The sequence below is a fragment of the Phyllobates terribilis genome, unplaced genomic scaffold (genome assembly GCF_046119375.1).
Source record: "Phyllobates terribilis strain yellow unplaced genomic scaffold, ASM4611937v1 Scaffold_4__5_contigs__length_816908805, whole genome shotgun sequence".
Lineage (NCBI taxonomy): Eukaryota > Metazoa > Chordata > Amphibia > Anura > Dendrobatidae > Phyllobates > Phyllobates terribilis.
In genome coordinates this window covers 224,671,376-224,698,236 of record NW_027362764.1, presented here as the reverse complement: position 1 = coordinate 224,698,236, position 26,861 = coordinate 224,671,376, and the positions used below count along the sequence as shown (strand labels likewise).

Here is a 26,861-nt window from a genome sequence, read left to right as displayed (position 1 = left end):
AGCAGTGATCATTGGACATGAACTCACCTCATGCACGTCACTGACAGCGCTTCAGCGTGAGAATTTTCCCACGCTGTCAGTGACGTGCATGAGGTGAGTTCATGTCCAATGATCTCTGCTCACCTCATGCACGTCACTGACAGCGTGGGAAAATTCTCCTGCACTCAGCGCTTCAGAGTGAGAATTCTCCCACGCTGAAGCGCTTAGTGCAGGAGAATATTCCCACGCTGTCAGTGACGTGCATGAGGTGCGTCGAGTTCATTGGACATGACCTCGGCTCATCTGGATGCCGTCACAGCGAGACACTGAGGAGCGCAAGCATGCCTGCGCTTCTCAGTGTCCGCGGGATGACAGGCTGGATGGCAGCTTTCTCCTGCGGTCCAGCCTGTCATCTCGATGTAGCAGAGCTGAAGCTGTCGTGGGAACCATGGAAAGGTAAGGATGAGGTTGGTTTATTATTTTATTTTTATTACAGGAGATCGTTGGCTTCAGCTGGAATGGGCGTGATGGTAAGTATGGTTTAATTTAGAACAATAAAGAATTGTGTGTTTATTTAAATTAAAGGACTTTATTCTGGGTGTTTGTGTTTTTTTTTAACTTTTACTATGGGGTTAGTAATGGGGGTGTCTTATAGACGCCTCTCCATTACTAACCTGGGCTTGATGTCAGCAGGCGTTATAAGCTGACATCAACCCCAACCCTATTACCCCACTGCCACCGCTACAGGGCAGTGGGAAGAGCGAGGCTAAGTGCCAGAATTGGTGCATCCTATGGATGCGCCATTTCTGGGGCGGCTGACGGCTGGTGTTTCTAACCTGGGAGGGGGCCAATATTCATGGCACCCTTCCTGGGCTATTAATATCAGCCCCCAGCTGTCTGCCTAGCCTTTGCTAGCTATTAACATAGGGGGGACCCCACGTCATTTTTTTTGAGGGGTCCCCTATTTTAATAGCTAGTAAAGGCTAGGTATTCAGCTGGGGGCTGATATTAGTAGCCTGGGAAGCTCCGTGGGTATTACCCCCTTCCCAGGCTTCAAACCTCTGCCCCAGCCGTCTGCTTAACCTCCGCTAGAGACTAAAATTACGGGGAACCCCACGCCAATTTTTATTTTAATAAATCCTTTATTTTAACACTAAATGACAAGTACAGTAACCAACACTGTCGCTGTACTTATTATAAATGTGACTGACATGTTTCTATCTATCTAATCTATGTGTGAAGCTCTATTCTTTCTGTTCTAAATTGTCGGGTACAGATGCTGAATTGCCGGCCGGCTTTTTTAAAGAGACAGTGCATGAAAACACTAATATTTTTTTTACTAAATCCTTTACACTAAATGACAAGTGCAGTAACCAACACTGTCACTGTACTTCATATATATGTGACTGACATGTTTCTATCTATCTAATCTATGTGTGAAGCTCTATTCTTTCTGTTCTAAATTGTCGGGTACCGCTGCTGAATTGCCGGCCGGCTTTTTTAAAGAGACGGTGCATGAAAACACTAATATTTTTTTTAATAAATCCTTTACACTAAATGACAAGTGCAGTAACCAACACTGTCACTGTGCTTCTTATATGTGTGACTGACATGTTTCTATCTATCTAATCTATGTGTGATGCTCTATTCCTTCTTGTCTAAATTGTCGGGTACCGGTGTATGTCGCTGCTGAATTTGCCGGCCGGCTTTTTTAAAGAGAGTGTCTTCTGAGCAGTTTGTCAGCTTTTGGACACCTTTGCAGGTGTTTTCTATGTGTTTCTATGTGTTTTTGTTTGCCTGCCATTGATTTTAACGGTGTTCGACGGTGTTCTAAGGTGTTCGACGAACAGTTCGACGAACAGTTCCTCGAACATCCCGGTGTTCGACGAACCGAACCGAATCCGAACACTATGGGGGTGGCTCAACACTACTCATCAACAGGAGGAACAGAAGGCTTTGCCTGCTTATCAGGAGTGTCCGCCTTCTTAAGTAACGACACATGAAACACAGAGTTTATCCTCCAGCACGAGGGAATGCCCAACCTCACCGCTGTCGAGTTGACAATCTGAACCAATTTGAAAGGCCCCCAAATTTAGGCCCCAGTTTTTTAGGAGGAATTTTCAAACGAAGATTCCTAAAGGACATCCAAACCATATCCCCAACAGCAAACAAGGACTCCTTTCTTTTTTTGTCAAAATACCTTTCTGATCTCCTGTTAGCCTCTTCAAGGATCAGACGTACACTGGTCCAAACCCTCTCCAAATCACCAGAAAAATTGTCCTCCTCCGGTACAGCAGCCCCAACTTTGCAAAATGGACCAAAAGATGGATACGTGCCAGTACAATAAATAAAAGGAGAACAACAAGCCGAGGAAGAAGTATGATTATTAAGGGCAAACTCCGCAAGTGGTAGAAATTCTGACCACATTTCCTGATTGTCTGCCACAAAACATCTCAAAAACTGCTCGACATCCTGGCTCTTCCTCTCAGTTTGTCCATTGGACTCTGGATGATACCCCAACAAGAATGACAAATGAATTTTCAATCTGTCACAAAAAGCACGCCAAAAATGAGCCACAAACTGTGCTCCTCTATCGGAAACAATGTCCATGGGAACACCATGGAGCCTAACAATCTCCTTCACAAAAGCCTTAGCAAGAGTCTTGGCGCAAGGTAACTTGTTGAATGGAACCAGATGACACATTTTACTAAACTGGTCCACAACAACCCAGATGACAGAAAAACCCTCCGATAAAAGCAGATCAGTGATAAAATCCATGGTAAGGTGCGTCCATGGCGAACTAGGAACTTCCAAGGTGCATAGCAACCCCGCAGCCGGAGCGTGAGAGGCCTTCGACCTAGCGTACACAGAACACTGACGAACCCACTTGATGACTTCCCTTTGCCACCCTGGCCACCAGAAACTCCGTCCGATAGACTTCCTAGTTTCCGAAATACCTGGGTGACCTGCCAACCGAGACTCATGACATTCAACAAATAACGCTCTCCTCAAGGCTCTAGGCACAAACAATTTACCACACGGAGTGTTAGTTGGTGCCGCACTCTGAGCTCATAGGATGCTATTCTCCAACTCAGAATCCAATGCAGCCACCACCACCCCTCTCTGCAAAATACACTCCTCCCTCTCAGCATTCACCGCTGGAGGGAAACTACGAGACAAAGCGTCAGCCTTAACATTCCTTGTCCCCGGGACAAAGGTTACCGAAAAATTGAACCGGGCAAAAAACAGTGCCCACTTAGCCTGACGGGCATTTAAACGTTTAGCTGCGTCCAGATAAATCAAATTCTTATGATCAGTGAAAACCTGTATAGGATGTCGAGCCCCCTCCAAAAAATGTCGCCAATGCTCGAACGTGAGTTTATTAGCCAACAACTCACGATTCCCAACATCATAGTGGAGCTCTGTTTCAGAAAATTTTTTTGAAAAGAAAGCAAAGGGATGCACCCCATCCTCACCATCCTGGGACAGAACTGCCCCTACACCTATAGATGAGCCATCCACCTCAACCGAAAATGGCTTGGTCTCATCCGTCTGGATAAGAACAGGAGCAGAGCTGAACCTCTCCTTGAGATACTCAAAAGCTTCAATAGCCTCAGTGGACCATTTGACTGTATTAGCACCCTTCTTGGTGAGATCAGTAATGGGTTTAGCGATGACAGAGAAATTCTTTATGAATTTCCTGTAATAATTGGCAAACCCCAAAAACCTCTGTATGGACTTCAAACCCTCAGGCCTCGGCCACTCCAGCACAGCCTGAACTTTCACCGGGTCCATCTCAAAACCATCACATGAGACAAAGTAACCCAAAAAACTAATTTTCTGGACAGCAAACTGACACTTCTCCAATTTAGCAAAGAGTGTGTTATCTCTCAGAATCTGAAGAACTTCGCGGACTCTCTACCAATGAGACTCAAGATCCGATGAATAAATCAAAATGTCATCCAGATAAACAATAACACTCCTACCAATTAAGGGTCTCAGAATGTCACTGATGAAATTTTGAAAACATGCAGGATCGCTAGTAAGCCCAAAAGGCATCACCAAACACTCAAAATGTCCTTCCGGGGTGTTAAAAGCTGTCTTCCATTCATCTCCGTCCTTCACCCGCAGCAAATTATATGCCCCACGAAGGTCAATCTTAGAAAACCATTTAGCTCTGGTCAATTGGTTAACCAAATCCGGAATAAGTGGTAACGGGTAAGGATTGCGCACAGTGATCTTATTAATCTCCCGAAAATCCAGACATAGCCTAAGACCCCCATCCTTTTTTTTGCCAAAAAAGAACCCAACCGCCACAGGAGACTTAGAGGGTCTTATGTGACCCGCAGCTAAACTAGTCTGAAGGTACTCCTTCAAAGCCTCCCTCTCGGGAATTGTCAGGTTAAACAACCGACTCTTAGGGAGCTTAGCATCAGGGACGAAGTCAATAGCGCAATCGTAATCTCTATGAGGTGGTAAAGCTTTCGACTCCACCTCCGAAAAAACCCTCCAAAAATCCTGAATGGGTTCAGGTAACTCCCCCTTCACAACAGCCGTAATGTGAACATTACAACACTTACCATAACACCCCTGACTCCAGGATCTTATGGAACCAGACGACCAGACCAGCAAAGGATTATGCACTTTTAACCAGGGCAACCCCAGGACGACCGGGGAAGGCAACTTAGCAAGTACAAATAAGTCAATCTGTTCCTGATGTTCCATATTCATATTAAGCAAAAACCCAGCGACCTTTCGAAGAATGCTCCCATGCTCCAGGGGAGTATTATCAATCACCACCACAGGAAAAGGAGATGACAAAAGTTCAGAATCATACTTATACTTTTCAAGAAATTGTTGAACAATCAAATTAAGTGCAGAACCACAATCCACCATAGCCTGAAATGCCATCAAACGACCCTGACAGGTGGTATTACCAGGAAAAATCGCCCCAGCAGAACATAAAAATGCAATGCGAATGGGAGTGTCATTTCTACTGACCATTGTTTTTTCCTTAAGCGAACCTCACATTGCTTTAAAAAATGATCAGCCTTACCGCAATACAAACAAAGTCCCTCAGAGAACCTCCTGTCCCTCTCCTTGAAACGGGATGACATTGCCCGACCTGCATAGGTTCCCCAGTATCGGCAGGAATATTGTGAGAAACAGAATCCCGCAATACAGGAAACTTCTCCTCATTCTGTCTAGCCCTCAACCTTCTATCCACACGGAAAGCTAACTGCATGGCAACTTGCAGAGTATTAGGTGCAGGGAATGCAATGAGCAAATATTTAACCCTTTCACTCAAGCCTGCCAGAAACTGAAACTTGAGTGCAGGGTCGTTCCACCTGACCTCTGCAGACCATCGTCTGAACAGGGTGCAATAACTCTCATCATCAAGACAACCCTGTTTGAGATGTCTGAGCTCTGCCTCAGCTGATGTAACCCGATCAGGATCATCATATAGCAAACCCATGGCATCAAAAAATGCCTCCACAGAACTCAAACAATGATCATCAGGAGACAAGGAAAACGCCCAGATTTGAGGTTCCTTATGCAATAGAGACATAATAATTCCTACACGCTGTAGTTCACTACCAGGAGATCTAGGTCTGAGCCGAAAATACAACAAACAAGCATTTTTAAATTAAAAAAAATCCTGTCGTTTCCCCGAGAAACACTCAGGTAATCCTACCTTAGGTTCTTCATAGCGTTCTGCAGGGTATTTACTCACGTACTGCTGAAGATTGGCAACCTCCAGAGTCAACCCTTGCAAGCGTTGAGAAAGCTCCTGGATGGTACTCATACTGAAGAAAATCCAGGAAGAGGAGAGGAGAAGAAAAAAAAAACTTTATTTTTTTTAAACATGGCCAGACATACTGTTATGTTCTGCAACTTAGAACTAAGGAAATAGGAGTGAAAAGCTGTCCTTGCACTGAGACTCAGCTTTTACCCTATGCTGGGGTGGGTGCCCTATTCCTTATGAATAGCCCTACCGAAACTCCTCCACTGAACTCAAACAAAGACCTGTAGGAAGGGGAGAGGGGTCCCTAAAAGATCTAAGGACTGGGAGCAAAAGCAGGAGACCTCCTAACAGAAAAGTTAGTTGCAGAAACGAAAATTAAAGGAAACAAAACTGGTGGAACAAGAAGTCCCAGGGTAACAATAGTCCAAAGCAAGAGAACTAAACAAGGCTACTTAGCCAGAGCACGAGCATTACAACACTGATGTCCAGCGGGGAATGAGAGCCAGGTGCTGAGTAATAAAGAGTGCAGAGATCACATGACCAAGAAACCCAGCACCAGAGGAAAAGGCTAGTAGCCAGCAAACCACAACAAGATGGCCGATAGTAAAGCAAAACTGATTTTAACACCAGCACATTGTTAAGCTATTTTGTCACTTCTCTGTAATCTCTCTACTGTATCTTTGTTGCCTTGCATACCTGTAAAAACTGTGAAATTCTCTGGTGCTTTATGATAATGAGCACCGAGCAGTCAGAGGGGTGTCACCAGACTATGTCCTGCATCCCATTGTGTTTTACTTTACAATCCAAAACAAAAACAAGTAAAATATTATGAATTGTAAACGATACAATGTTACTTCTTCCAGTAGCTAAAAATTATTGTTTGACATTAATAGTATTACAAATTAGCTTCTTTTTGTCTCTGTCAAATACAGCATAAAATAAAACCTTAAAAATGTTAGGAACTATTGTACAGAAGACATTAAAGTTACTCTGAAATAATATCAGCTCTTCACATTTTATGTTACAGGGATATGCCAAATATTCTGTTTTGTTCTATGGTTTCTACAATAACCAACGCACAATCGGGTGGCTAAAGTTCAGACTCCCACTTTCATATTTCATGGTTGGAGTTGGTGTCTTTGGATACAGCCTGATGGTAGTTATCAGAACGTAAGTAGTATGACTTGTCACAGGAGCTTTATTTCATCTTCTGTGTATGTTTCCTGATATAATACATTTACACGTTTTATTGCCCAAAGCCATCCTATCTACTATGACTCTTACATCATTGTCTGGGGGCAGCATGGTGGCTCATGCTGGCACCGTTATCTTGCAAAACTGTGGTCCTGGGTTCAAATTTGACCTTGAATATTTTGGTGCTTTATGCACAATAGAAATATAGAAAATAAATGATTTACTGTACTTGCTAAGCATTATGCAGAGAATTAACCACTGAGGCCTGGGTCCAGCTGAGCACTTCAAAGCCAGCAGAAGTTTTGGGAAAGGTCTGTTATAGGGTATTGCATAAATCTGACTGTATGTTACACTAAGCTTCAGGATATGGATGCCCATTTCTTGGACAACTGCTTTCTTTGGCTTTTTCATGTGCTAAGACTAGTCATAGCTGGAAGATGTGTAATTGATCTGTCAATTGTCCCATGTTTGGCAACTGACAATAACTGAGAAATGTTGTGGAAGATTAAATATTGGATAGCAGAGGCACTGAGGTATTGAAGGCCTCTGTGACAGTGGCGGACACAGACTGAAGAGAGCCACTGTGCATGAACAGTATATGAATCCTTTGCAGTTTAACAACTTCATGATCTTGCGATTTTCCGTTTTAGCGCTTTTGTTTTTTCTTCCTCTTATTCGAAGAGCAATAACTTTTTTATTTTTCCATCCTCATAGTCGTATGAGGGTTTGTTTTTTGCAGGACAAGTTGTACTTTTGAATGACACCATTTATTTTATCATGTGATGCACTGGTAAGCAGGAAAAAAATCCAAGTGCGTTTAAATTACAAGAAAAAGTCCACCATTGTTGTTTGGGTTTTTTATTTACCATGTTCACTATATGGTAAAACTGACATGCCATTATGATTCTCCAGGTCAGTATGAGTACTCAGATACCAAACATGTATAGTTTTTTTATTTATTTAAGTGGTAAAAAAAAATTATTGCTTTTGCTTTGCTTGCTTTTGTCGCCATTTTCCGAGACCTGTTGCATTTTTACTTTTCGGGATTTAGGGCTGTGTGAGGGCTTATTTTTTATTTTTTTTGCACCCTGAGCTGATGTTTTTACTAATACCATTTTGAGGTAGATAAGACATTTTGATTGCCTCTTATTTCATTTTATTGCAATTGTGCAGCTGCCAAAATACTGTAATTCTGTAATTTTAATTTTTTTTTTTTCTTGTTACGCCATTTACCGATCGGATTAATTTATTTTATATTTTTATAGATCAGATTTTAACAAATGCAGCGATACCAAATATGTTCTTTTTAATGGGGCAAAAGGGCGTGATTTGAACTTTTCTGTTTTTTTTTTTCATATTTTTAAAAACTTTGTTTTTTTACTTTATACTGAATTTATTAGTCCCCTTAGGAAACTTGAAACTGCAATCGTCCGATCACTTGTGCTATAGATAGCAGTGGATTAGCACTGCTATGTATAGCGAAAATCATGATCTCTTTTGAAGGCCGGCCATAACCCGGTGCTCACAGGAGGATCGTAATGACAGGCACGGAGGTCATCAGCAGACCTCCAGCTGTCATGACCCCCCATTGCCCCCTCTCACTATCAGGTGACAGGGGCACCAATGGATGGGATAAATCATTCATTTATCTGGTTAACAGCTGCGGGCGGAGCTCCGCTCCAGCCGGGGCTCTTAAAGGCACATGATGACTGATTAAATCAGTCATCGTTTGCTGGGAAAGATGTGGGCTAAACGTGCGAGCCCACATCAAAAGCAGGAACACAACCGTTGACGTAAAAATACAATAGAAATAGAAAGAAAATGCAAAAAAACTCTGAATAATCTGTATGAATAGTGTGAGACAAAGCAGCAGTGAAGATCGGTTACCATCTGTTTACCCATAGACATACAGGTGCATCTCATTAAATTAGAATATCATCAAAAAGTTAATTTATTTCAGTTCTTCAATACAAAAAGTGAAACTCATATGTTGTATAGAGTCATAACAAACAGAGTGATCTATTTCAAGTGTTTGTTTCTGTTAATGTTGATGATTTTGCCTTACAGCCAATGAAAACCCAAAAGTCATTATCTCAGTAAATTAGAATACTTTATAACAGCAGCTTGAAAAATGTTTTTAAAATCCGAAATGCAGTCCTACTGAAATGTGTGTTCAGTAAATGCACTCAATACTTGGTCAGGGCTCCTTTTGCATCAATTACTGCATCAATGCGGCGTGGCATGGAGGTGATCAGCCTGTGGCACTGCTGAGGTGTTATGGAAGCCCAGGTTGCTTTGATAGCAGCCTTCAGCTCGTCTGCATTGTTGGGTCTGGTGTCTCTCATCTTCCTCTTGACAAAACCCCATAGATTCTCTATGGGGATAAGGTCAGGCGAGTTTGCTGGCCAATCAAGCACAGTGATACTGTTGTTTTTAATCCAGGTATTGGTACTTTTGGCAGTGTGGACAGGTGCCAAGTCCTACTGGAGAATGAAATTTACATCTCTAAAAAGCTTGTTGGCAGAGAGAGGCATGAAGTGCTCTAAAATTTCCTGGTAGACGGCTGACTTTAATCTTGATAAAACACAGTGGACCTACACCAGCAGATGACATGGCTCCCCAAATCATCACTGATTGTGGAAACTTCACACTAGACCTCAAGTAGCTTGGATTGTGTGCCTCTCCACTCTTCCTCCAGACTCTGGGACCTTGATTTCAAAATGAAAATTGGAACTCTGGGACCTTGTGGAGTGTGTCAATGACTGCCTTCTGGACATCTGTCAAGTCAGCAGTCTTCCCCATGAGTGTGGAGCCTACTGAACAGACTAAGTGAGCTTTTTAAATGCTTAGGAAGCCTTTGCAGGTGTTTTTTGTTAATTATTTTAATTTACTGAGATAATGACTTCTGTGTTTTCTTTGGCTGTAAGCCAAAATCATCAACATTAAACACTTGAAATAGATCACTCTGCTTGTAATGACTCTATATAATATATGAATTTTAATTTTTGCATTGAAGAGCTGAAATAAATTAACTTGTTGATGATATTCTAATTTTGTGAGATGCACCTGTATATGTGGTGGTCACTTTGCTGTTACTAACGCTGTGTTTGCGTTAAAGATCTTGAAAGGGCTTGGATATTTATTTTATTATTTATTATGCTTACTTTTATAGTGCCATCTTATTACACAGCACTTTACAGATACAGACCTAGGAGACCTGAATGTGTTAGCCATGTCTTTTCAGGTCAGTTGGAATACGCGAGGACAATTCACAGCAAATCTAATTTTTTTTTTAAATTGACAGAAGCTGGTCAATTCAAATGTATGAGTGTCTTTCTCTACAGTAATGTGGAACAGGAGTAAATGTTATTTTGTTTTACACTTATATGTTGTGTCGTCTACCAATTATCTAGCAATGAACAAATGAACTATAATTAGAAAAGCAGCATTTTCTTCTCTAACATTCTCATATTATTCCCCAAAGGCCTTATTTATAGTGACACCACAGCCAGCCTAAATGCCATTCTGATATGAATTATTTATAACCGTCCATAATGATATTTTCTGTCCGCAATGTAATTGTTTTCTGTTATCCTAACTTATCAGCTTTTAGCTTAAGTAAAAGGGCAAATGTGTTCTCTTAGGAAATATCAGTAATGGCCAGCATCAGAAAGTCTATTATGCGATGTACATATACCTGAATAAAATGACTGAGTTTAGTGAAGACGACAATAGACTCCTAAAAGACTTTCATTTACATCTAATCTCCATTGAAAGGTGACGTATCGCTCGAAAATGGCCGACTCTTTGAAACGAGTTTGAATGTAAACCATATACTGTATAAAAAATTATGTTGCTTCTTTTTCATTTTTGATAATATTTAGATTAAAAAAAAGGACAGAGAAATCTTGCCCTTTGTACACTGGTCAACAGAGTAGTTGCTAGGGTCCTAAAAGATTAGGGGCCCAAGCCCCAAAGTGAATCTCTCCCGATATGCCCCCCCGTCATTTAAAAGAGGATCTATGCATATATAATTACAGATACTACTGTTGCTAACCTAAAATACACTATACAAACACAAATATTACCAAAATTACTACTATAAAAGGACAAAATATTATGGCTACACAATGTCCACTACTGTTAGCACTAAACGGTGAATACATAATGTACAGTCATGGCCAAAAGTTTTGAGAATGACACCAAAATTATATTTTCACATGATCTGCTGGCCTCTGGTTTTTATTAGTGTTTGTCTGATGTTTATATCACATACAAAAATATAATTGCAATCATATTATGAGTACCAATAGGTTATATTGACAGTTAGAATGAGTTAATGAAGCAAGTCAATATTTGCAGTGTTGCCCCTTCTTCTTCAAGACCTCTGTAATTCTCCCTGGCATGCTCTCAATCAACTTTTGGACCAAATCCTGACTGATAGCAGTCCATTCTTGCATAATCAATGCTTGCATTTTGCCAGAATTTGTTGGTTTTTGTTTGTCCACCCGTCTCTTGATGATTGACCACAAGTTCTCAATGGGATTAAGATCTGGGGAGTTTCCAGGCCATGGACCCAAAATCTCTATGTTTTGTTCCATGAGCCATTTAGTTATCACCTTTGCTTTATGGCAAGGTGCTCCATCATGCTGGAAAAGGCATTGTTGGGCGCCAAACTGCTCTTGGACGGTTGGGAGAAGTTGCTCTTGGAGGACATTCTGGTACCATTCTTTATTCATGGCTGTGTTTTTAGGCAAGACTGTGAGTGAGCCGATTCCCTTGGCTGAGAAGCAACCCCACACATGAATGTTTTCAGGATGCTTTACAGTTGGCATGAGACAAGACTGTTGGTAGCGCTCACCTCTTCTTCTCCGAATAAGCTGTTTTCCAGATGTCCCAAACAATCGAAAAGGGGATTCATCAGAGAAAATGACTTTGCCCCAGTCCTCAGCAGTCCACTCCCTGTACCTTTTGCAGAATATCAGTCGGTCTCTAATGTTTTTTCTGGAGAGAAGTGGCTTCTTTGCTGCCCTCCTTGAAACCAGCCCTTGCTCAAAGAGTCTCCGCCTCACAGTGCGTACAGAAGCACTCATACCAGCCTGCTGCCATTCCTGAGCAAGCTCGGCACTGCTGGTAGTCCGATCCCGCAGCTGAAACAGTTTTAAGATATGGTCCAGGCACTTGCTGGTCTTTCTTGGGCGCCCTGGAGCCTTTTTGACAACAATGGAAGCTCTCTCCTTGAAGTTCTTGATGATGCGATAGATTGTTGACTGAGGTGCAATCTTTGTAGCTGCGATACTCTTCCCTGTTAGGCCATTTTTGTGCAGTGCAATTGACGCACCCCTGGGCCTGTGTCGCGCAGCGTTGCGCACGCGGGAGCTTACCCGGAGCCGGATCTGTTGAGGGTTGTAGTCTCGTGGCGGTGATCCGGTCCGTGCCCAGGGAGTCAGACTAAGTGGCGCTGTATCAGCGGTAGATGTTGGACGACTACGCCACCCGTTGAGTACAGCTAAGAAGCTGCTGCTGCAGGGCAGACCGCTGAGGCCGGTGGTAGGATTGTGCAGCGTGATAGTATAACCCACAACGGGAGGGGTATGGCCTCAGGGCAGCCGACGTGGATGATGGGGGTAGCAGGAACCACTCGGAGACGGTACGGTGTAGTTCAGGGTCTTTACTGGTGACAAAGATAGACCCTCCCGGAGTACTGGCTAGCGATTGGGGCCTGGTCAGTCCTTGAGCAGATGGGATCTCCCCTGGCCAGGCGGAGTTGTAGGCCTCCCAAACTAACTGTACTCTTCTGGCTACCTTGCTAGAAGCGAGTATAAGTAGCCCACGTTCCTGAGTGTACCGTGTGGTGCTCACCCGTATGGCCGGTGACTCGGGGCCTTCTAGTAGCTTCCGCTCCACGACGGCGGTGCTGGTCCCATGCGTGTGACCGTGCCTTCGGGTTTCTTGGCCAGAGGACCTGAAATCCCCTGCCTGACGGATTCTGCTGCTGGGTAGGAGTTAGTCCCCACAGCCTCGGACTCCGGGTCCGGTAAGAAATCTTCTCAGTCAGGGCGAGCTCTGCAGCTGCCAGCCCCTGACTCTTTGTAACACTGCTCCCACAGAGCTCCTGATGTTCTTTCCTATATCTGCTTCTCTTCTCTGTCTCTACTTCTTCTCTACTCACTAACCCTGCCTCAGCCCTAGGTTTATATAGGGGAAGTTCTTCCCCTCCCAGGACTGGGCAGGAGGTGTGGCATGCACAGGATCCCTGACCAAGAGACCTCCCACCTGCTCTCAGACATAACATTGCTGTTACTGTGGAAACCAGACCCCTGGGGTGCCACATTCCCCCCTAGTGAAATTTAGTACTCCGGGACTAAACATATTTTTAGAAAAACATAACAAGGTATAAACAATAATAATAGTACAATAAGAAAAACATATAAAGATGGTCACGGCGTGTCCGCAACCGGGTGCAGTTTTTGAAGCAAAGCAAGGTGTCCATTTCACCAAAACAGGGAGACGTAACCAGGTAGGGGTCTGTCCTGCCCCGAGTCCTTAACAGTCTTTAGTCCGTCCTGGGTTACGCTCCAACTATACACAAAGGATTCCCGGTAAATCCACCAAAGACTCCTGTAAATTACTAGAAACACATAATTATTTACAGGATATGGCCGCTCTCAGTCCTCGGCCAGTGGGGATAAGGATTGGCTGCTCACAGTCCTCAGCCTGGTAAGGGATAGGGGATGGCTGCTCACAGTCCTCAGCCTGGTAAGGGATAGGGACACACGGGGAACAATTCACTAATCCCAACGGGGACCATATTTTAATTAGCAGCAGTCCTTGTACCCTTACGGGTAACTATTTACAGCTCTTTATTCACGCTACTTCCCTTCAGTAGCTATGTCCTCTTTGTGCTCCCTCCTGAGGGTAGTCCTCAGACCCGTCCGGGTCCTCTTGGCTTTCCTCGTATTGGTAGTACTGCAGCTCCTCCTCGGTTAGCTGGGTTAGTATCTCTGCGACAGTCCTCCTCCCAGGTGGCCAGGACTTTACCTCCCTTTGGGCTGCCCCGGTTAATTGGGCCACCAGGATGCTCACTTTTTGCTCTTCTGTGAGGGGGTACACCTGGAAGAGGCTATCCAGCTTTTCACTAAAGTCATTCAGGGTATGTGACTCCCCTGAGTATTGGGGTAGCCAGGCTGCTCCCGGGATATAGGGCATGGTAAAAGGCATGACTGCAGCACCGCTGGCGCTGGCGGGGGTTGAGGCAGTGAAGCTCTCCTCCGTATCCGACATCTTCCTCCCCCCTAGTGGACCGTGGCCTACCTTGCGATGATCCTCTTCCGTAGGCCGCGGCTCCGCAGTGGATCGTCAGGGTCGAGGACCTTCCGTCGCGCTCCTGTGACGTCGGCGTCTGCTGGGCTCCTTCCAGGACCTTACGCAACGTCCGGACGTGAGGCGGAGCTTCAGTTCTCGCGCGCTTTTGGAGTCCACGCCCCTCTTCTTCCCGCGCGGCGTCTTCAAGATGGCGTCCAACGGCGGGAAAACTCCACGGAAGGCGGGAAGAAGGCTGAAAATGGCGCCGGATGGCGGGAATCTTCACCGATGGCAGGAGGAAGGCTGAAGATGGCGCCGGATGGCGGGAATCTTCACCACTGGTAAGTTTGAACAGTCTTTTTCAGGCACGCAGTACCCGGTGGTTGCGGGCACGAAATCCTGCCGACTACGCCAAAAGTTGACGCACCCCTGGGCCTGTGTCACGCAGCGTTGCGCACGCGGGAGCTTACCCGGAGCCGGATCTGTTGAGGGTTGTAGTCTCGTGGCGGTGATCCGGTCCGTGCCCAGGGAGTCAGACTAAGTGGCGCTGTATCAGCGGTAGATGTTGGACGACTACGCCACCCGTTGAGTACAGCTAAGGAGCTGCTGCTGCAGGACAGACCGCTGAGGCCGGTGGTAGGATTGTGCAGCGTGATAGTATAACCCACAACGGGAGGGGTATGGCCTCAGGGCAGCCGACGTGGATGATGGGGGTAGCAGGAACCACTCGGAGACGGTACGGTGTAGTTCAGGGTCTTTACTGGTGACAAAGATAGACCCTCCCAGAGTACTGGCTAGCGATTGGGGCCTGGTCAGTCCTTGAGCAGATGGGATCTCCCCTGGCCAGGCGGAGTTGTAGGCCTCCCAAACTAACTGTACTCTTCTGGCTACCTTGCTAGAAGCGAGTATAAGTAGCCCACGTCCCTGAGTGTACCGTGTGGTGCTCACCCGTATGGCCGGTTACTCGGGGCCTTCTAGTAGCTTCCGCTCCACGACGGCGGTGCTGGTCCCATGCGTGTGACCGTGCCTTCAGGTTTCTTGGCCAGAGGACCTGAAATCCCCTGCCTGACGGATTCTGCTGCTGGGTAGGAGTTAGTCCCCACAGCCTCGGACTCCGGGTCCGGTAAGAAATCTTCTCAGTCAGGGCGAGCTCTGCAGCTGCCAGCCCCTGACTCTTTGTAACACTGCTCCCACAGAGCTCCTGATGTTCTTTCCTATATCTGCTTCTCTTCTCTGTCTCTACTTCTTCTCTACTCACTAACCCTGCCTCAGCCCTAGGTTTATATAGGGGAAGTTCTTCCCCTCCCAGGACTGGGCAGGAGGTGTGGCATGCACAGGATCCCTGACCAAGAGACCTCCCACCTGCTCTCAGACATAACATTGCTGTTACTGTGGAAACCAGACCCCTGGGGTGCCACACAATGATGGCTGCACGTGTTTCTTTAGAGATAACCATGGTTAACTGAAGAGAAACAATGATACCAAGAACCAGCCTCCTTTTAAAGTGTCCAGTGATGTCATTCTTACTTAATCATGACTGATTGATCGCCAGCCCTGTCCTCATCAACACCCACACCTGTGTTAATAGATCAATCACTAAAACGATGTTAGCTGCTCCTTTTAAGGCAGGACTGCAATGATGTTGAAATGTGTTTTGGGGGTTAAAGTTCATTTTCTGGGCAAATATTGACTTTGCAAGTACAGTAATTACTGTTAAGCTGATCACTCTTTGACATTCAAGAGTATATGCAAATTGCCTTACAAAAAATGAAGCAGTAAACTTTGGAAAAATTACTATTTGTCTCATTCTCAATACTTTTGGCCATGACTGTAATATGACCATTACCTCTACATAACAAAATAGTCTATTCACAGACCAATGATAACACCATAGACCTTCTACTACATAATGACTGAAATACATTAAGCTGTTACTAAATTAAAAAAAAGAAGAAAAAACACTATTAAAAAGAGAAATATTACCACCATACTGTAATCATACAGTGGTAGATATCAGTCCTGCAGAACATACAAGTGATTACAGTACAGTTATATATAGGGATTTACAGATGTTGTTCTTTCTGATGGAGTCATTCACTTTTCCCGTATTTTCCATCTTGTCCAGACTGACATGACAACTTCTCCAGCCAGGACTCGTCTCCACAGATTACAGCAAAGATATATTTGACTTCTCAGTTTTCCAGCACCGTCCCCATCTATTCCCAATGTGCACCTGCTGCGTGGATCAGTGACCCCACTATTTAAAAAATGGTGCAATTTCTACGATAACCCCCTGCCCCCAAAAATTAAATAGTGTCCCTTAAAAAGTATTAAGGCCTCTGTGCTCCTTTTGTAGGTTATAATATCCCAAATGCCCCCTTCCAGCAACAGATACTTTTGAGTGTCCTTTTAAAGTAACACCTCCCCAAAAAATAACAATGCCACCTGACTGCCCCAATCAAAATTAATAATGCAGCGTTTACAACAAATAATGTCCTCTGAGTGCCCACACAGCGTTGTATATTTAGTATGATGGCCCTACAGACCTCTATACACAATAAGATTGCCTCCAAAGTTCTTTATTATACATTGAGGGCCCTAGAGCTCCCTATATATAGTATAATGGCTACAGAGCCCCCATATATACAATATGATGTCCCCACAGCCTCTTGCTATATAATATGAGGCCCTATAGTTTTCTATATATAGTATGATGGATGCCCCTACTCCCTACATATAGTATGATGTCTTAACAACCACCTATGTATAGTATGATGGTCTCCAGAGCTCACACTTTATGGTATTATATCCCCCACAGCACCCTATATATAGTATGATGGTCCCACAGCCCCCTCTATATGGTATCATGTCCCTACTGCCCCCTGTATGGAATATCATGGCCCCCACAGCCCACATATATACAGTGCCTACAAGTAGTATTCAACCCCCTGCAGATTTAGCTGGTTTGATAAGATGCAAATAAGTTAGAGCCTTCAAACTGCAAACGAGAGTAGGTTTTATGAACAGAAGCATAAATCTTACAAACCAAAAAGTTATGTTGCTCAGTTGAATTTTATTAAATTTTAAACATAAAAGTATGGGTCAATTATTATACAACCCCTATGTTTAATATTTTGTGGAATAACCCTTGTTTGCAATTACAGCTAATAATCATCTTTTATAAGACCTGATCAGGCCGGCACAGGTCTGTGGAGTTATCTTGGCCCATTCCTCCATGCAGATCTTCTCCAAGTTATCTAGGTTCTTTGGGTGTCTCATGTGGACTTTATTCTTGAGCTCCTTCCACAAGTTTTCAATTGGGTTAAGGTCAGGAGACTGACTAGGCCACTCCAACACCTTGACTTTTTCCCTCTTGAACCAGGCCTTGGTTTTCTTGGCTGTGTGCTTTGGGTCATTGTCTTGTTGGAAGATGAAATTACGACCCATCTTAAGATCCTTGATGGAGGAGCGGAGGTTCTTGGCCAAAATTCCAGGTAGGCCGTGCTATCCATCTTCCCATGGATGCGGACCAGATGGCCAGGCCCCTTGGCTGAGAAACAGCCCCACAGCATGATGCTGCCACCACCATGCTTGACTGTAGGGATGGTATTCTTGGGGTCGTATGCAGTGCCATCCAGTCTCCAAACGTCACATGTGTGGTTGGCACCAAAGATCTCGATCTTGGTCTCATCAGACCATAGAACCTTGAACCAGTCTGTCTCAGAGTCCTCCAAGTGATCATGAGCAAACTGTAGACGAGCCTTGACATGACGCTTTGAAAGTAAAGGTACCATACAGGCTCGTCTGGAACGGAGACCATTGCGGTGGAGTACGTTACTTATGGTATTGACTGAAACCAATGTCCCCACTGCCATGAGATGTTCCCGGAGCTCCTTCCTTGTTGTCCTTGGGTTAGCCTTGACTCTTCGGACAAGCCTGGCCTCGGCACGGGAGGACACTTTCAAAGGCTGTCCAGGCCGTGGAAGGCTAACAGTAGTTCCATAAGCCTTCCACTTACGGATGATGCTCCCAACAGTGGAGACAGGTAGGCCCAACTCCTTGGAAAGGGATTTGTACCCCTTGCCAGCCTTGTGACCCTCCACGATCTTGTCTCTGATGGCCTTGGAATGCTCCTTTGTCTTTCCCATGTTGACCATGTCTGAGTGCTGTTCACAAGTTTGGGGAGGGTCTTAAATAGTCAGAAAAGGCTGGCAAAAGAGATCTTTAATCCACACATGTGAAGCTCATTATTCTTGGTGCCTGAACTACTTCTTAATACTTTAGGGGGACCAAACAGAATTCTTGTGGTTTGAGGGGTTGAATAATAAATGACACTCTGAATTAACTTTTAACGTTTTAAAAAAAAACAAAAAAAAAAACAAAAACAAAATTTGCTGCAGTGCATTTCCCACTTTCAGGCTGATCTACAGTACAAATGTCACAATGCCAAGTTAATTCCGCATGTGTCAACCAACTAAATCTGCAGGGGGTTGAATACTACTTGTAGGCACTGTATAGTATGATGGTTCCCACAGTTCCTCTATATATAGTATACACTATAGTATACAGTACACACAGATGGTCCCCACTGCCCTATATATAGTATGATATCCCCACTGCCCCATGTATAAAGTGTGATGGCCCCACTGCCCCATATACAGTGAAGGGAATAATTATTTGATACCTTCCTGTTTTTGTAAGTTCACCCACTGACAAAGACATGAACAGTCTATAATTTTAAGGGTAGGCTAATTTTAACATTGAGAGATAGAATATCCAAACAAAAAATCAAGAAAATCACATTGCATAAATTAGATGCATTTTTTGCATTTTGCAGTGAGAAATAAGTATTTGATTCCTCTGGCAAACAACACTTAATACTTGGTGGTAAATCCCTTGTTGGCAAGCACAGCAGTCAGACGTTGTTTGTAGTTGATGATGAGGTTTGCGCACATGTCAGGAGGAATTTTGGTCCACTCCTCTGTGCAGATCATCTCTAAATCATTAAGATTTTGAGGCTGTCGCTTGGCAACTCGGAGCTTCAGCTCCCTCCATAAGTTTTCTATGGGATAAAGGTCTGGAGACTGGCTATGCCACTCCATGATCTTACTGTGCTTCTTTTTGAGCCACTCCTTCATTGCCTTGGCTGTATGTTTTGGGTCATTGTCTTGCTGGAAGACCCAGCCTCGACCCATCTTCAATGCTCTTTCTGAGGGAAGGAGGTTGTTGGCCAAAATCTCATGACACATGACCTCATCCATCTTCTCTGCAGTACGGTGCAGTCGTCATGTCCCCTTTGCAGAAAAGCACCCCTAAAATATAATGTTTCCCCCACCATGCTTCACAGTTGTAACGATGTTCTTAGGGTTGTACTCATCCTTCTTCTTCTTCCAAACACGGCGAGTTGAGTTAATGCCAAAGAGCTCAATTTTTGTCTCATCTGACCACACCACCTTCTCCCAGTAACTCACAGAATCATCCAGGTGTTCAATGGAAAACTTCAGATGGGCCTGCACATGTACCTTCTTGAACAGGGGAACCTTGCGGGCACTGCAAGATTTTAAACCTTTAAGGCGTAATTTGTTATCAATGGTTTTCTTGGTGACTGTGGTCCCAGCTGCCTGGAGATCATTAACAAATTCCCCCCGTGTAGTTTTAGGCTGATCTGTCACCTTCCTCATGATCAAGGATACCCCATGAGGTGAGATTTTGCATGGTGCCTCAGATCGATGTCGATTGACAGTCATTTGTATTTCTTCCATTTTCTTACTATTGCACCAGCAGTAGTCTCCTTCTCACCCAGCGTCTTACTTATGGTTTTGTAGCCAGTTCCAGCTTTGTGCAGGTCTATGATCTTGTCCCTGACATCCTTAGAAAGCTTGATCTTGCCCATGTTGTAGAGGTTAGAGTCTGACTGATTAATTGAGTCTGTGGACAGGAGTCTTTTATACAGGTGACTATGTAAGACAGCTGTCTTTAATGCAGGTAATGAGTTGATTAGGAGCGTCTAACTGGTCTGTAGGAGCCAGAACTCATAATGGTTTGTAAGGGATCAAATATGTATTTCTCACTGCAAAATGCAAATAAATATATCTAATTTATACAATGTGATTTTCTTGATTTTTTTGGATATTCTATCTCTCAATGTTAAAATTAATCTACCCTTAAAATTATAAACTGTTCATGTCTTTTTAAGTGAGCAGACTTACAAAAACAGCAAGGTATCAAATAATTATTTCCTTCTCTGCATATGTTATTACTCGATAAAATAAAAAACAATAAAGATGGTACTCACCTAATCCTGATACCTCCATCTCCACTTCTGTCTTCTGTGTTGGGCCTGCAAAGGCAGCGTGATGCAATGATGTCATCATGCCGCCTGCATGAGTATGCCGATGTCTCATAAAGTGCAGGCCAACGGTGGTCTGCTCCTTTCGAGATGGATAGTGATAGAGAAGGGAGCTTTGGCTCCTGGCTCTATCACAAGATTGAACTGTATTGGTGTCATTTTGATGCTGACACAGTTCCATGTGGCGGTCTCTGGAGATGCGGCCAAGAATTTTGGGGCCACAGCGGATCTTTGATGCTAGTGACACTAAGTCGACACTAAGTGACACTGGTCACTAAGCTGTATAATAAGCCAACACTTCCTGTACTGTGGAGTTTAGCTTCTGTTGTCATTTCATTAAGGTCTCATTCACACTGATAACACACTAATGCAAAACACTGATTGACACTGGTACCATTTTTTCACAGATGTGTGAATGAAGCCTTATAGGCAGAATTACAATTAAAGGTAAGACCTATTGTATGTAGATAACACAGGATCCATCATTACCAATAGATGATGGTCACAGTGCATCCCCTACTTTCCAAGCAGATTGCCCTCTGTTCAGATCATAACAGATTCATAGAAAAGTCTCCCTTAGAAATCAGTGATCATTGGTAGTGATGAGCGAGCACTAAAATGCTCGGGTACTCGTTGCTCGGGTCGAGCACATTGGAATACTCGGGTGCTCGACACGAGCAACGAGCCCAATGTAAGTCTATGGGAAAGTCGAGTATTTTTCAGGCGGCTCCCCCCGGTGGTCTGCAGAGGGCCTAAAAATTGCCCAAATCGATGGGAACAGTGCTCAAATGACATGGGAACAACATGGGGAAGACCCCTGGAAGCATCTCTGACTCCCAGATCACTGCTGTCAACAACATTGTCAGAGTATTACGCCACTTTTTGGACTCACAATAAAACATACAAAAACGAAACCAAAATGGATTTTCCTGGGAAATATGTTAAGGAACATCCTTTCCAGGGTAATGACTTGTATATAAGGCAAAATAAATAACCAAAAATAATAATACTCCTCCACACCTTGGGCTATTTTCAAACGTAGTGTTTTTGATACATTTTTGAACTTTTGCATTGCCTTCAACCAAGACAAATGCATTCACCAGGAAATGTCATTTTAACATTTTACAACCTTATCTGGCCATGTGGTGTGTGACACATCATCAGACACATGCATACAGTGCTGAAAAGACATGGGAACAGCATGGGGAAGACCTCTGGAAGCATCTCTGACTCCCAGGTCACTGCCTAAAAGTATGTCCGTCATAAGTGATCCTTGGCGCATGCGACGATGCCTCCCGCCATGCACCTGTCGTTGCAGACTTTCAACAATCACCGTCCACGTCCTTGTCCCAGTGCAGTGTTCAGTTGTCCCTGCCCCATTCCTTGGAATGCAAGCGCAAGTATGCAGCCAGCCACCCACCAACCCACAGGCTGCAATATTATACTGCCAAATTTTTGACAGCTGCTTGCACTTGAAATGTGGCTTTTTAGGCTCATGGAGGCGGAAGCTTTTCACAACCTCATGCCAGTGGCGGCCGGTTGTTCATACTCGGTCCTCAGCCGCCACTGTTTCTCCCGGTGTCGGCTCTGCCTTCCACAAGCACGGGTCCCACAACATTACCCGTGCCCTCCCCAGTGCACTTACTGGGGAAGGACCGCCTAACCACAAACACGTGGACTGGTGTATGCGGCCAGGGACGGGACGGAGCCAGTCCACAGCTTTTTTTGCTGAGTTGTATTTCACCACAGCCATATTCTTTAGCTTGGTGAAAGGACTGGCATAGAGGGAAACCGTATTTACTCTGTGTGTCATTTCTCCCAGTAAGTCCTCTAAAGCAGCTTTTGCAGAAGCAATGGCAGCCTGTCCAACATCAACTCACACTTCTCGGTGGTGCTTTGACACACAAACATCTTTCTTTGCGCATTTAATTTCATGACTACAGTGTTGGGCAATGGCCTGATCTGCAATCCAGTTTGAGAAATAACATGCATAAGCACATCCAATCCACATTAAAAAAACAGCCATAGTATGTCCGGGAACCTTCCCCCTCACTTTCCTTAGCCAGGGCTGCTTCTCGGCATGGTTGGACGGACCCACCAGAAAACCGGAGACTCATCCGGTGGGCCCTGGCTTCTCCTTCAGGAGAGTTCATAGTGCCAAGGTGAGGCCATGATGATGATAGAGGCCACCATCTGCTTAGTTTTCTGTTACTTGGAATGCAAGCGCAAGTATGCAGCCAGCCACCCACCCACAGGCTGCAATACTAGACTGCCAGATTTCTGGGCAGCTGCTTGCACTTGAAATGTGGCCTTTTAGGCTCATGGAGGCGGAAGCTTTTCACAACCTCCTGCCTCATGCCTCGTGTCCATACTCGGTCCCCAGCCGTCACTATTTCTCCCGGTGTTGTCTTCGCCTTCTTCTAGCGCGGGTCCCTGAACATTACTGCTGGTACTTTTCTGTGGGAATTTGCTTGCCTCCTACCAGCCTGGAATATTTCCAGTAAACTAAGGTACAACGCCATGGTATTAGCACTGCCCCCAGTAACAGTAGCGAAGCCATCCCCAATTTCCTTCTCAGGAATTTTATTTGGTAGACTGAGTGGCTGCCCAAATACATTATTTTCTCACAAATGAGCTGAAGATAGAGTGGCAGTACGTGCAAGTTTCTCCAGCCTGTTAGATATTAGAGGGTGAACGGCAGCACATTGGATCAGTGGTTAACATTGAAGCCTTGCGGCGCTGGGATCCTGGGTTCAAATCCCAGCAAGGACAACATCTGCAAGAACTTTGTATGTTCTCCCCATTTTTGCGTGGGTTTCCACCTCAGTAAAAAATCAGCCATAGAGTGTCCGGGAACCTTCCCACACACTTTTCTTAGCCAGGACTGCTTCTCGGCAGGGTTGGACGGTCCCACCAGAGAATCCTCTGGTGTGCCTTGTCTTCTACATCAGGAGAGTTCATGATAGCACTAACTTTGCAGCTGCTATGGGCCTCTTGAGCGGTGAAGAAAGGGGAGCACTCAGAATCAAATCCTCTGGTGGACACAATGTTTTTCAATCTGAAACAGCTTCTCAGTGGCAGTTGTATTTCACCACAGCCATATTCTTTAGCTCGGTGAAAGGACTGGCATAGAGGGAAACCGTATCTACTCCGGCTGTCATTTCTCCGTCACCAGGTTCCGCCCATTGTCACACACGACCATGCCTGGCTATATGTTCAGTGGTGAGAGCCACAGATCAAGCTGCTGTGTTACAGCTTTCAACAACTCTGCAGCGCTGGGCGGCTTGTCACCTAAGCATTAAGCATGTTATCTACAGCACAGCCTGTTGCCGTTTGGCCAAGGCAGTGCTTCAGTGCTTTCAGCTTGCGACTGATGTAGTCATTTTGGAGATGGAGGAGGAGGTGCAGGAGCTGAACAATGTGATTACATTGAGGTTACATTGGCGACTCTGTTTTTATACTAAAGAAATATCCTACTGTTTTTTTTTTTTACGTTATTTTTTAAGGCAAATGCATTCACCGGGAAATGTCATTTTAACATTTTACTACCTTTTCTGGCAATGTGGTGGTGACACATCATCAGACACATCCTGTTTCATTGATGATGGAGGGACTCTGAAAGACACATAGAACAGGGCCACAGTAACGAGTACGACATGTTCCCATTAGAAAGGAGAGAGTATGCTATACAGTTATAGGGTATGCAGTGAGTCCAACGGCTGACCAAATTTAGGAAAAACCCCACTAAGAAATTAAAGACACATAGAGCAGGGCCACAGTAACGACAAATTCCCATTAGAAAGGAGAAAGTCTGCTATATAGTTATAGGGTAAGCAGTGAGTCCAACGGCTGACCAAATTAAGAAAAACCCCACTAAGAAATTAAAGACACATAGAGCAGGGCCACAGTAACGACAAATTCCCATTAGAAAGGAGAGAGTCTGCTATACAGTTATAGGGTATGCAGTGAGTCAAACGGCTGACCAAATTTAGGAAAAACCCCACTAAAAATTAAAGACACAAAGAGCAGGGCCACAGTAACGACAAATTCTCATTAGAAAGGAGAGAGTCTGCTATACAGTTATAGGGTATGCAGTGAGTCCAACGGCTGACAAAATTTAGGAAAAACCCCACTAAGAAAATAAAGACACATAGAGCAGGGCCACAGTAGTGACAAATTCCCATTAGAAAGGAGAGAGTCTGCTATACAGTTATAGGGTATGCAGTGAGTCCAACGGCTGACCAAATTTAGGAAAAACCTCGCTAACAATTTAAAGAAACATAGAGCTGGGCCACAGTAACAAGTACGACATGTTCCCATTAGAAAGGAGAGGGTCTGTTATACAGTTATAGGGTATGCAGTGAGTCCAACGGCTGACCAAATTTAGGAAAAACCCCACTAAGAAATTAAAGACACATAGAGCAGGGCAACAGTAATGACAAATTCCCATTAGAAAGGAGAGAGTCTGCTATACAGTTATAGGGTATGCAGTGAGTCAAACGGCTGACCAAATTTAGGAAAAACCCCACTAAAAAATTAAAGACACATAGAGCAGGGCCACAGTAACGACAAATTACCATTAGAAAGGAGAGAGTCTGCTATACAGTTATAGGGTATGCAGTGAGTCTAACAGCTGACCAAATTTAGGAAAAACCCCACTAACAACTTAAAGAGACCCAGAGCAGGGCCGCTCCTGGACAGACTGGCGTGAGCGTGATTTGTGATCCCACTGGACCATGAACCAAGGAGTGCCTGGAGGGGCATAACTAAGTATCAACCCGGTCCGACCAAGGTCGCACAGCGGCTCAGTCGACTCCGTGAACCAGGGAGGAACCGAGCAGAGGGACCAGGTGCTACTCCAGGTCAGACCCCGGTCACAGCTATTGACCCACACCGGGGAATGCAGGAACAGGCAGGTTAGCTGGTATGCAGACAGGTGGGTACTGGCAGGCACGGCTGGTATGAAGGCAGGTGAGTACTTAGCAGGCACGGCTGATATGAAGGCAGGTGAGTACTGGCAGGCACGGCTGGTATGCAGACAGGCGGGTGCTGACAGGCACGGCTGGAATGCAGACAGGCAGATACTGGCAGGTATGAACGCAGGCTGGATAGGGACCAGTACAGACTGGGATACAGGAACAGAGCCGCAGGTGCGGTGGACTAGCAGAGCAAAACCACAGAAGCGGTGAACAAGCAGAGCGGAGCAAAACCACCGGAGCGGTGAACATGCAGAGCGGAGCAAAAACACAGGTGCAGTGAACAAGCAGAGCGGAGAAAAACCGCAGGTGCGGTGAACAAGCAGAGCGGAGCAAAACCGCAGGTGCGGCGAACAAGCAGAGCGGAGCAAAACCGCAGGTGTGGTGAACAAGCAGAGCAGAGCAAAACCGAAGGTGCGGTGAACAAGCAGAGCGGAGAAAAACCGCAGGTGCGGTGAACAAGCAGAGCGGAGAAAAACCGCAGGTGCAGTGAACAAGCAGAGCGGAGCAAAACCGCAGGTGCGATGAACAAGCAGAGCGGAGCAAAACCGCAGGTGCGGCGAACAATCAGAGTGGAGCAAAACCGCAGGTGCGGTAAACAAGCAGAGCAGAGTGGAACCGCCGGAGCGGTGAACAAGCAGAGCAGAACAGAACCGCAGATGCGGTAAACAAGCGGGAAGAGTGGAACCGCCGGAGCGGTGAACAAGCAGAGCAGAACAGAGCAGAAGGTGAAGGCAGACAGGACAGGGCTCTGTACACATGGAACAGACTGGAAAATGCAGGAAGATGGTTAGAACACAGGAGGTAGATACAGAGGCAGGGAAAGGGGACAAGCAGAGCCAGATACACACAAGGTACTTACAATGAAGTAGTGAGTGGACACAAAACTCACAAACAGAAGTACAGAGACAACGAGTTGGAGTTAGGTTCAGACACTGCAGGAAAAGGGAAGGTACGGACATAGAGAGAAACAAGTAACGGGCTAGGACACTGTTCAGACAGGAACTGAACTGGGAACAAGATACAGGAACGAGCCTGGGAACTCAGCCCCCAGGGTGGCGGAAACAGACTAGAAGTCAGAGATAAAGGTAGCGGCCCTGGGTACTCAGCCCCCCAGGGTGGCAGAACAGACTAGATACAGGACAGGACCTGGCAACTCAGTTGCAAAAGACAAACTGAGTGAAAGTGTTGCTCAGGCATCTCCTACTGGGTGGAGGGGGTTTAAGTATCCAGTGACTCACAGCAATAGGCTGGGGACACATTAGGACTGTGCACACAGTAGCTATAAGAAACAAGCAGAAAGCCACGCCGA

General features: G+C 45.1%; 1 protein-coding gene across 1 annotated transcript in view; it reads left to right on the top strand.

Moving 5' to 3' along the window:
• Window positions 1-26,861, top strand: part of LOC141264640 (transmembrane channel-like protein 2) — a gene marked incomplete at its 5' end in the record, with an annotated part of 316,798 nt that overhangs the window by 79,910 nt on the left and 210,027 nt on the right. The window contains one exon of the mRNA XM_073676913.1: window positions 6,753-6,895. Within this exon, the coding sequence (XP_073533014.1) occupies window positions 6,753-6,895 (143 nt within the window). The remainder of the gene's footprint in view (window positions 1-6,752; window positions 6,896-26,861) is intronic.